This window comes from Spermophilus citellus (assembly GCF_964194105.1).
Source record: "Spermophilus citellus genome assembly, chromosome: 4".
NCBI lineage: Eukaryota > Metazoa > Chordata > Mammalia > Rodentia > Sciuridae > Spermophilus > Spermophilus citellus.
Window position 1 is genome coordinate 38,904,925 of NC_138185.1, and position 13,092 is coordinate 38,918,016.

At 33.6% G+C, this 13,092-nt stretch overlaps 1 protein-coding gene across 2 annotated transcripts in view; it reads right to left on the bottom strand.

The window, feature by feature from the left end:
- TASP1 (taspase 1) overlaps window positions 1-13,092 on the bottom strand; it is a 301,213-nt gene that overhangs the window by 222,653 nt on the left and 65,468 nt on the right. For both annotated transcript variants that reach the window (XM_081289122.1, XM_081289123.1), the window contains one exon: window positions 266-372. In XM_081289122.1, the coding sequence (XP_081145248.1) occupies window positions 266-372 (107 nt within the window). The remainder of the gene's footprint in view (window positions 1-265; window positions 373-13,092) is intronic.

Consider the following 13,092-nt stretch of genomic DNA (forward strand, 5'->3'; position numbering starts at 1 on the left):
ACCTAATAAAATGTGTTATAACAGCTCATTGTTAATTTTTCCATTGATTATAATTCAAATTAATATTTTAGATTCACTGATTTAAGTAAAATATTATTAAAATTAATTTTACTTGTTTCTTTTTTACTTTTATAATGTAGTTACTGTAAAGCTTAAAAGTACTTATGTTGCAACAGTAATACAGGACAGTACTGTTCTAAAGCTTACATATCTAAATTCAGGTTAGCAATTAATACATTAATTAATATTTCAAACACCTCCTGACCTTTTCACTTGATTGTCTTCTTTTCTTTAGTTGAATGAAATCTGTTTCCACCCTTTCTGCCAGTTCTAGTTTCCTCTTGTTTCTTTTAAATGCAGCTAAACTGAATCCTATAAAAGAAACATTAAAAATAACATTTCAGATTTATTAGGGCAATGGAATAAATGAGATATCCTGAGCAGCATTTCCAGAAGAAAAACAACAACAAAAAAAAACTTAGGAAAGTTGAATTAAGGGTTTTTAAAAAAAGTCTTTTTGATGTACCCTTACATAGTAACAGAATAAGAAATATAACATAGGTCAAAATTTAAGAAAAAGATCAAGCCTGGACAGACAAGTGAGTCCTGAAGGTAGATGCAACCCAGCAGCATCTATTGATTCATGTTATCTCCAAATCTGGTTTTGTATGTATCTGTACATAGAAGACAAGAGATAAAACCTGAAGATCATGCAGTATTAGGAAACATACTGGAGATTTATCCATCAAGAAAGGAAAGAAACCCCAAAAGATATACCCAAAAAAGTGGGAAAGAGGAAAGCCATCATATACTATGATATAAGAAATTTCAAGTCTCAGCCTTGACTCTAGATGTAAGGGAGAAAAAGTCTCCCTCAGAAAATTTTTAAGTGAGGATAGTATTCAGACATGTTTAGAGGAGAATTCATACTATGTGACCTGGAAAAGGATCTCAGTGTGGCAGTGCTTTAAAAGGCCTCCACCTATAAGTGCAAATACGCCCTGAAAAAAACACACATGCCTTAAATTACCAAGATCTCACAAAATTCCCATGTTTCATTTAACATAGTTTAAAAAGAAAAATTCACAAAACACATGAGAAATAAACCACCAAGAATAAATGAATATAAGCCAAACAAATATTAGAAAGTATAGTATAATCTAAGAAGACCTCAGATACTAAAATAATCAGATAAAAAGTAAAGAACATGAAAACTAAAAGGACAATATTAAAAATATCCCTAAAGAGCAAAAAATGATCAAATGACCATGCAGCAAATAGATTTCTAATTGTAACTATAAAATATTTGTTATATAATGCATTATATGTTAATGCATTATATAACAATATATCATATAATATTCTGTATTCTACTAAAACAGTGAATTACATTTGTTAAATTATATAACATATATATCAAAAATTTTAAATTTGGTATGCAGATTTCAACATCAAATTAGACCCAGTTGATAAGAGAAAATGCAATTAAGAACATAACACTGGTGCTGGGGTTGTGGCTCAGTGATAGCACTCACCTAGCATGTGTGAGGCCCTGGGTTCAATCATCAGCACCACATAAAAATAAATAAATAAAATAAAGGTATTATGTCCAACTACAACTAATAAATATATATTTTTCAAAAGAACATAACACTGAAGAGGTTACTGGAGTTTTCTTATGAGAGTAGACTAAGTTGTTCAGAGTAAATGTCTCCTTGGATATTGTTAAAAACTGTGGATACAAATGGAAAACACCAACTTTTGAAGCATTAAAACCCTTACACAAAATATCCAGCTAAATTCTGGATGGTAAACTAAGGGCTAAAGTTGTTTTTGTACTGTGAGCACTTGCCAACACTAGCATACTAATGTTTCATTAAATACTAGGGAAAAGAATAAATCTAGGACACATTAAAGGTGGAGAATTTTGAGTAGCAAGGTTTAGGGTAGGGGCAGCAGATATCATATCTGGCCACAAAGGTGGTAAGAAAATCTCCCTGAAACAGCCCAAAAAGCAGTCCAAGGAAATGGATGAGAAAAACAAAAAGAGGAGCAGAAGAAACTTAAGGAGCTAAAACTGAAGGTCATGGGGAAGGGCCCCTCACTGATTCCATTTCTATTTAAATATCAGAATTTCCTACTTCAACATCTTTTGCCATCTATAGTAGAATGAAATATTACTTTGGAGTCTTGCAGTTTTAAGAATAAACTTTTGTTTAAACAAATGTGGAAATATAGTAGAAACTCCTCACAGTAAACTGGGGATTTAAAAAAAAATTAGATGTTGATGGGCCTTTATTTTATTCATTTATTTATATGCAGTGCTGAGAATCAAACCCAGTGCCTCACACATGCTAGGTAAGCACTCTACCACTGAGCCACAACCCCAGCACTAAACTGGGGATTTGAAGGGCTATTTACCCTCATAGAAAGACTGAACTATAACTAAAAAAGTCCATCCCTTCCTCTATCATATTAGCTACTGCTTTGCAGACAAGACTGTCTTGGATCATAGAACATGAGGAGAGGAGGAAGAGAAAGTTAAGGAAATAAAAAAGGATGAGAAGGAAGTAAAAGAGCATGGAAAGAAAAAAACATAATCTCTGAGAAAGTTTTGGTCTGATTGAAGCCCTTGCATAGATTTGCAAATATACATATTGTGGAGTCCCAAAAGAAGAGAATGAAAGAAAAGACAGTAAATTTGAAGAAATAGAGGTTGAAAATTTGCCAAATTTGATGAAAGTTAAAATATAACCATCTAAGAGATTCGAAAGAAATCAAAGTAGGAAAATTTGAGAGACTTACCCCTATTCACATTATAATCAACCTGTCAAAGTGCCCCTCCACAGACAGTATCCTCAGTGTCATGCTTATACCCCAGGATCACAGCTGCCACTGCTGGAGAGTAAACCACCATCAATTCTTGCCTTTGCAGGGCCTCAAGACATGCCCCTCTGCAGTTGGTAACCTCTGTGTCAAGGCTAGTGCAACTGCCATCAACATTCACCTCCATAGGATCTGAGGTCATGCATTCCTGATGGTCCAGGACCAATACAGAGTTATACCACCACCTCCAGAAACACATGTAATATAAATCATTGAGGCACTTGCAGACTCCACTGAGGTTGAATGCAGATGAAGAAATCATACTGAAGCTATACTTTAATTATAGCTTCAGTATACTTAGAAACAAAGCCAAAGCATCTGCTCAAGTGACAAACAACAATGCATCTAAACAAAAAGGTCTTTTGCAATGAAAACCACTCCAGAAAACTGGAAGAGGCGCCAGTTAAACCAGATGTGCAGACATCAATGTAGGGACACAAAAATCATGAAAAAACAAGGAAGCATGACATTACCAAAGGAACACAACTTTCCAGAAATGAACTCTAATATATAGGAAATTTCTTAAATGCCGTGAAAAGGAATCTAAAATAATGACCCTAAGTAAAAGAGAATATAAGTAGACAATTCAACACAATAAGGAAAATAATTCATGGACTGAATGAGAAATTTAACAAAGAAGAAATCATTTTTCTAAAAAATGGAAATCTTGGAGCTGAAGAATTTAATCAATGAAATAAAAAATGCAATTGAAAGTTTCAACAACAGAGATAGATCCCTCAGTGATAGAGCAAGAATCATGAAAAAACAAGAGGCTCTGGGCTCAATCCCAAGCCCTCCCACCACACACACACACACACACACACACACACACACACACACTCAACAAAAGACGAGACCAACTAAAAATAATAATTTCTGAATTAAAGATGGGTCTTTTGAAATAACTCAGTTGCATTTTAAAAAAGAAATATATACATGGGCTAGAGATGTAGTTTAGTGGTAAAGCACTTGCCTACCATGCACAAGGCCCTTGGTTCAATCCACAGCACTGCAAAAAAATAAAAATAAAGCTTGAGGCTATATATCAGTGGTACAGTGCTATTGTAGTTAAACTGCCATAAAATAAGTCAAAGACAAAAATAGCAAGAGCAGAACATCAAGTCACAAATAAGGGAATCCTCATTAGACTAACAAGAGTTTTCTCGGAACACTACAGGACAGATGAAAATGGAACAATATGGTTAGTCCTAAAGAAAAAAAGCTACCAACCAAGAATACTATACTCAAAAAACCCCATCTTTCTGAAATGAAGGAGAGCTTCTTTACCAAGTGAGCAAAATCTGAGGAAATTATCACTACAAAACCAGTCTTCCAAGAAAGATTTAAGGGATTACTACATATAAGAGCAAAAGGATGATAATTACCATCATAAAAACATATAAAAGACTAAAACTCATTAGCAAAACAGACACACACACACACACACACATACACACAAAACTTATCACCACAGAAAACCACCACACCATAAGGATACACAATAAAAGAGGAAGAAGGGAACAATATACAAAATAATCAGGAGACCAAAAAATTACAGGAATAAGTTTTTACCTATCAATAATAACCTTTAATGCAAATGGATTAAATTTTCTAATCAAAATGTATAGATTGGCCAAATGAAGAAAAATACGAGACCCAATGACAGGCTGACTACTAGAAACTCACTTCACCAGTAATAACACACTCAGAATCAAAGTGAAAAAGACTAAAAATGCATCCCACAAAAATGGAAAACAAAAGTGAGCAGGAAAAGCTATCCTTGGGAAAGTAATTGATTTTAAGTCAAAATTTGTAAAAGAAAAAACAAAAAAAGGTTGAAAAAGAGATAAAGTAGTATAACATTATACTATAAAAACTGAATCAATTAAGCAAGAGGATATAACAATTGTAAATACATATACATCTAATACTGAGTACCCAAATATATACAGCAAATATTATCTAAAGGAAGAAATAGATTCCAATACAATAATAGTTAGGGACTTCAGTACCCCATTTTGAATGATAGATCACCCAGACAGGAAATCAACTAAAAATTACTGGAGTTAATCTACTCTGTAGACCAAATGGACCTAACAGACATCTACAGAACCTTTCATTTAACAGGAAAGAATACACATAATTCTCATCAGCACATGGAACATCTTCTAGTCTAGGTCATATGTTAGGACACAAAATAAGTCTCAAAAAAATTTTAAAAACTAAAATTACCTCATATATTTTCTTTGGCTATAACAGAATAAGACTAAAATTAACAAAAAAAATGACAAAAACGCATAATATCAATAATCATCAGAAAAACACAAAACAAAACCACAATGAGATATTATCTCACCCCAATTAAAATGGCTATTATCAAAAAGACAAAAAAAAAACATGCTGATAAATATGTAGAAGATGGAGAAATATTATACACTATTGGTAGGAATGTAAGTTAATATAGTCACTATGTAAAATAGTACAGAGGTCACAAAAAACTAAAAATGTGACTACCATATAATCAGCAACCCAATAGAGGATATATATCCAAAGGAAAAAAAACCATTATATCAAAGAAATCCTGTATCCTCATGTTTTTTGTGGCACTATTCACAATAGCCAAGATATAGAATTAACCAAAATACAAAGCAATGGATAGATGGATAAAGAAAATATGATGTATATATAAAATATTATTCAGTCATAAAAAAATAATAAGATCCTATCATTTGCAGGAACATGGATGGAATTGGAAGCCATCATGTTAGATGAAATAAACCAGACACAGAAAGACAAATATTGCAAATTACCACAGAAATTCTTACGCATGTAGAAATTTAAAAAGTTGATCTCAGAGAAGAGTAAAGTAGAAGAGTGGTCGCTAGAATGAAGAATAGAGGAGGGATAGAGGTTAAATAATGAGTACCAAAATATAGTCAGATAGGAGGAATTTGTTCTAGTATTTTACACCACAACAGGGTAACAACTAGAAGAGTCCAAAATGTCCCCAACATACAGAAATGATAAATTCTTCAGATGAAAATACTAATTACCCTGATTTAGTCATTACACATTATATACATGTATCAAATCATCATACTATGCCCCTCAAAAATGTACAAATATTATTCATTTGAAAAGTATTTTTAAATTTATCTTTAATTGTCCAAAAGCCAACAACAGAGAGATTCTTAAATCTTGTCATCACACATTAGGGATCCTCAAAATAAGATTATAAGCAGAAGACAATTAGAAGAGAGTTCAGAAATAAACCCTACATATATGCTCAAATGAATTTCAATAAGGACACCAACATTATTCAATAGGGAAAGGACAGTCTTTTCAACAAATTATATTGAAAAACTTGATAGCCACAAGAAAAAGAATGTAGTTGAACCATTTCCTGATATTTCCTGTTATTATATGCAAAAAAATCAAAATGGATAAAAGACCTAAGAGTAAGAACTAAAATTATAAAACTTTTTTAAAAGTAACAGAAAAGATTGAACATAATACCAAAATGCAGGCAGCAAAAGAAAAAAAAAACAGATAAATCACACTGCTTTGAAATGTAAAACTTCTGTGCATCAAAGGGCACAAAAAGGCAAAACCCACATAATGGGTTAAGATATTCACAAATCATGTGTTTAATAAAGTGAAACACAGATCATATGAAGAACTCCTATATCCCTACAACAAAATCCAATAAAAAAACACAGACTAAGGACATGAATAGAAATTCTCTAAGGCACACATAAAAGTGGTTAATAAGTACATGAAAAGATGTGCAACATCACAATCATGAAAATTAAAATTAAAACCACAGTAAGATATTGCCTTGCACCCATTAAGATAACTATTACCTTTAAAAAGAAAAGAAAAAATGCTAGTAAGGATATGGAGAAATCCTGGTGCAGTGATGGTAGAAATATAAAATGATGCAATCACCACAGAAAATAGTATTTCAGGCAGCTCCTTTAAAAAATGAAAAATATGATTACTATATCATCCACCAATTTCTACTTCTAGAAATCTAAATTAAATGAAAGTTGGGGCTGGGGATATGGCTCAAGCGGTAGCGCGCTCGCCTGGCATGCGTGCGACCCGGGTTCGATCCTCAGCACCACATACCAACAAAGATGTTGTGTCCGCCGAGAACTAAAAAATAAAATATTAAAAATTCTCTCTCTCTCTCTCTCTCTCTCTCTCTCTCACTCTCTCTTTAAATAAATAAATAAATAAATAAATAAATAAATAAATGAAAGTAGGGGCTCAAACAGATATTTGTACACATGCCAAGTTCACAGCAGTATTATGCTTAATAGCCAAAAAGAAGTAAACCAAATAATTATCAATGGACAAGTGGGTAAACAAAACAAAATGTATAGATGCACACAATGGAATATTATCAGACCTTATAAAGAAATTCTGACACACGCTACAACATAAACTAACCTTGAGAATATCATGCTACTGGAAATAAGCCATTTACCAAAAAAAATCCCAAATACTATATAATTCCACTATACAATATGAGGTACCTAAAATCATTTTAAATTCATAGACACAGAGAGTAGAAGTCAGAGAGACAGAAATGGACTATTCTATGAGCTAGGTGGGGGGGGGGCGGGGGGATATGGAGTTATTGCTTAAATTAGTACAGTTTCAGATTTGCAAGATAAAAGGAATTCTATATACAATGGTAATGATGGTCCCACAGCAATACATATATTTGAAGCTACTGAACTATACGATTAAAAAATATAATATGCTGTTTTATGTGGTATATATTTCACAATTTTAAAAAAGAAACAGAATAAATGTACATGAAATCTTATAGATTTATTTCAATAGGTAAATGGCTAAACAAACAGAGGCACACTCATACTATAGAATACTCCAGAATATACTTGGAATACTCAGAGAAAAAAACCTATCCATAAACACAAACACCTGGATGAACCTCCAGAGAATTACACTGTGTAAAAGAAAAGAAAAAAAGCTGATCCCAAAGAGTTACACACTGTAAAATACCCTTTATATAATAATCTTGAAAAAAAAATATGTATCAATGAATATATAGAAATATATATATAAAACATATGTAATATATATACATATATAACATATACATACATATGTAACATATATGTAATTATGTACTTCCCTTTCAACTTCAACTTAATAATCCTTCTGATAGAAATAAAAAATCTAGTGAAATCATTACTAGGCTTAGTTTCACATTAAACATTTTAATAGCAGTAAGAATGATGTTAATAGTTAAAGGTATGCAAGTCTTCTGTGAATTGGCAGTTCTATTCCTAACTATCTACCCTGATTTTTAAAAAATGTACAAAGTGATGTACACAAGAATATTTGTGGAATTATCAATGCTAATGGCAAAATCAAATACCCTGAATCCTACTAATAAGAAAATGGCTACATATGTAACATATATGTTACATATATGTAACACATATATTACATATATGTTATATATGTTATAAATATATATGATATAGTTGTGTGCCAGGGGTTAAGGTAGAAGAGAAGTGGATACAGTCATAAAAGGGCAACATGAGAGACCTTTGTGGAGATGGAAGTATTCTGTATTTAGATTGTATCAATGTCAATATTCTGATTATGACATTGTATTATAATTTTGTTATCATTGAAGAAAAATAGACAAAGGGAACATGAGATTTCCTTATATTATTTTTTACAACTACATGAAAATTTACGATTATCTTAAAATAAAAAATGCAAAACACCGTTACTGGGCATGTTATAAAATGACATTAAGGGCTGATATACTATATAACAACTATGATAAAAGTCTACAATTAGAATTAGTCCATAAATGTGTTTTGTATCGATCATATTATCTTTCAAAGTATCCTGTTAAAAGAAAAAATACAAGAGCAAAAAATATAGTTAATAGAAAATAAGAAATTGAAGTCCTATAGTAGAAATGTCTATAAATTAGCAGACAGCACCTTCATAGTGTCAATTATGTATGATCATACTTTATTTACCAAGGGGCAACAAACGTACTTCCCTTTCAACTTCAACTTAATAATCCTTCTGATAGAAATAAAAAATCTAGTGAAATCATTACTAGACTTAGTTTCACATCCAACATTTTAATAGCAGTAAGAATGATGTTAATAGTTATCATCCAAGTGTTTCTATATGTCAGAGGTTGGGGTAAAAATATTATCCACATTTAAGTAAACACAACATCTCCATAATAAAAGTTTCTTGGAAGCAACTTGCCCATATACACACAAAGGTGTATGCCTCTAAAGCCTTTGCTTTAAACTGGTATGTGGTCACTAATAGCATGACTTTCGGAAGCTAGTCTTATCAAAAGCATACAGAGGGCTAGGGTTGTGGCTCAGTGGTAGACAGCTTCCCTAGCATGTGTGAGGCACTGGGTTCGATACTCAGCACTGCATATAAATAAAATAAAGGCCCACTGACAACTAAGAAAAAAAATTTTAAAAAGTACACAGAAAGTAATCTCTGAAAAGAATCCAGCGACAGACAGGAAAATGGTATGCATGTCTTCTGTGAATTGGCAGTTCTATTTCTACCTATCTACCCTGATTTAAAAAAAAAAAAACAAAATGTACAAAGTGATGTACATAAGAGTATTTTGGAATTATCAATGCTAATGGCAAAAACAAACATCCTGAATCCTACTAATAAATAAGAAAAGGGTGTGTATGTGTATATATATATATATATATATATATATATATATATATATACACACACACACACACACACACACATACACACACACACATACATATATATATATTTATAGATATATATTTATATTTATATATAACAGCATCAGTTTTTAAAAAATAATTGATCTAGCTGGGCATGTAGTACATACCTATAATCTCAGCAACTCGGGAAGCTGAAGCAGGAGGATCGAGAGTTCAAAGCCAGTCTCAGCAACTTAGCAAGGCCCTAAGCAACTCAGCAAAATCCTATCTCTAAATATAATATTAAAAAGGCTGGGAGTGTGGTTCAGTGGGTAAGTGCCCCTGGATTCAATCCATAGTACCAAAAAAATAAATCTATATGTGTCAACATGGACAATTCCACAATATATTTTGTTGACTGACAAAAAGAAATTTAGAATTCTATGATACTATATATCTAAAAAAGTTACTAAACATACTGTTGTATGGTATTACACAAAAAAGCTAATCAAACCAACAACTGTCACCAGAGACAGCACACTGGGAACAGAAGTAAAGGACATGGTTAGGTTTATGTGAAACATTTCAATTTTTAAAAAGGTAATATGTTCTTATACCACACAATTAAAAAGTAATAAATACTGGAAAGTATATGAAGATAAAGAAATGATTACATATTGGTAGAGAGAATATAAATTAGTACAGTCATTATGAAGATTAATGGAGGTTCAAAAAATAAAACCATTACTATTTGATTTAGTAATCCCACTACTGGGTATGAAAGTAACATATCAAAAAGATACCTTCACTATTCATAATAGTTAGGATAAGGAATCAACCTCAATGTCCATCAACATACAAATGGATAAAGAAAATATGGTGTGTGTGTGTGTGTGTGTGTGTGTGTCTGTCTGTCTGTCTACCTGTGTCTATTCAATGGAATATTATTGAGTCATAAAAAATATGAAAATCCTGACATTTGCAACAAAATGATAGACTGGAGAACATTACATTAAGTGAAATAAGTCAGAAACAGAAAGATAAACACTGCATGATCTTACTCATAAATGAAATCTTACAATAAAAGAAAGAAAAAAAACTGGATCTCACAGAGGATTAGAGTAGAATAGTGGTCACCAAAGATTGGGGAGAATGGGGAGAAGAGGAGGGAAAAATTATCAGGTACAATGATATTACTTGATAGAAGGAGTAAGTTCTGATGTTATATGGCACAGCAGGGTGAATAGTATTAACATAATGCATTATACATCCCAAATTAGTTAGAATAAAAGAATTTGAATACACTCACCATTAAGAAATCATAAAAGTTTAAGTTAATAAATATGCTAATTATCTCACTTTGTCACTATCTAATGTATACATGAGTCAAAACATCACATTGTACCTCATAAATATGTAAAAATATGTGTCCACCAAAAAAAATTGTTTAGGATGTTTGAGAACATGGCGGCGGGCGCAAAGAGATCAAGTCTCTGACCTCTTCAGCTATGCAGGCATAGGGAGTCGTAAACAACCTAAATCTGTTTGCTCAGGATCACTAGGCAATGCTGAGCTGACGTGGATCTGGGGCGAACAGTCTGGGCCTCTCAGAACACACTCTGAGCCTGGATCAGCTGAATTCAAGCTCCCGTTCGCCTGCTTCCCGCAGACAAACAGCTGTGACTCAGCACTAATCCATCCGGCTGAAACAACTGGTCAGCCCTTCTCATCCTACGGAGGTAAATGCCTACCGAGCCTTCATAGGTAGTGGCCACAGGTTTGAAACGGGGCTTGGGAGAGAGAGTAAGGACCCACCCGTTGCATTGGTCGCCCGGCAAAGGGAAACAAACTGTCGCCATTTGCAAGAGATACCACCATGGCAGAGAACTGACGTCATCAGACTGCAGCAGAGGAGATAACTTCATTGAAACCTGTGGCTACAGGTGTGTAATTCCCTAGCCTTCCCTCTCCACACATCGGGGAAACCTTAAGGGCCCCTCCCAGCTCTCCCGTGAGCACACAGCCAGACCGAGGGAATCAGAGGTGGCGCGGGACCCACGGCGCGGAACTACCGCTCCCACCACTGCTGACAGCTGAGGTCTCTTGCACCAGCTACCGGGGGCGTGGCTACCGGAGGGCAAGTAAAATTCGCTGAGGATTCTCAGCCCCAAGCTCTACAAACTTAGGGTCTGAGGGAATGGCAAACTGGGAGAGTGTGCCCAGTCGTTCATGAAAACAGGGCTCCCGGGAGCAGCAGACCTGGCGTGTAGCCAGTATTGTGGTGAGCGGCACCCGTGAGAGGGGCCTGGCTAGAGGAAAAGTGGGAAGTGACTAGACACAAGAGGAGGCCCTAGGCACTCAGGATTGGAGACTCGCCCAGTATGGGAGGAGCTGCTGCACAGTGACTGGTTCCCGCGTATTGACAGGAGAAACTTGGCCTGGTGGGCACAGTGCCACCTACTGGAAGAGAAGTTAATCAAACTCTAAGACTGCATTTATTAGTTTTTTTTTTCTTTTCTCTTTTTTTTTGATTTGGGTTTTCCTTTCATTTTCATTTTTCTTTCTTGTTGTTTTTTTAAATATTTTTTACAATTTTTTTAAATTTTTTTTCTTCTAATTTTAATTTTAATTTTAATTTTGTTTTATTATTTTTTAAAAAAAAATTTTTATTTCCTTTTTTTTTATTCTTTTGTCTTTTCATTTCTTTTCAATTATCTTAACCCCCTTCCTTGAATTCTACCTGCTTACTCTCATTCTCTTTAGTGACTTCTTCCCTTCCCTTCTAATACCTTTCCTCCCAAGCATCTAATAAATTTATAAGAGTAAACACTAACTCAGCAGTCAAACAGAACAAGAAGTAACATGAGCAGCTTCAAAAAGCAAGGAAGAAAAGGAGTACAAACAATGCAGGACAGCGACAGCCTAAATATTCAGGAAGACCTAGAGTCATCAGAAAAATGGTCATATAAAGAACTCAAGGAACACCTTAGACAGATGGAATGGAACCTTAAAGAGGATACAAGACAGCAAATTCAAGCAGCGAAAGAACACATTGAGAATGAATTACATAAACAGATAAGAGAAGAAGTTAAGCATCTTTATCAGGAGATAGAGATTATAAAAAATAATCAAACAATAATTCTAGAAATGAAGGAAACGATAAACCAAATTAAAAACTCAATTGAGAGTATCACTAACAGAGTGATGCAAGTAGAAGCCAGAACATCAGATAATGAAGACAAAATATATCATCTTGAAAACAGTCTAGCCAACTCAGAAAGGCTGGTAAAAAATCACGAGAAAAACATCCAAGAGTTATGGGATAACATAAAAAAACCAAACTTACGAGTCATCGGGATAGAAGAAGGTACAGAGATTCAAACCAAGGGAATGAGTAACCTGCTGAATGAAATAATTACAGAAAACTTTCCAGAAATAAAAAAGGAAACAGATATACAAATTGAAGATGCCTACAGGACACCGAGCA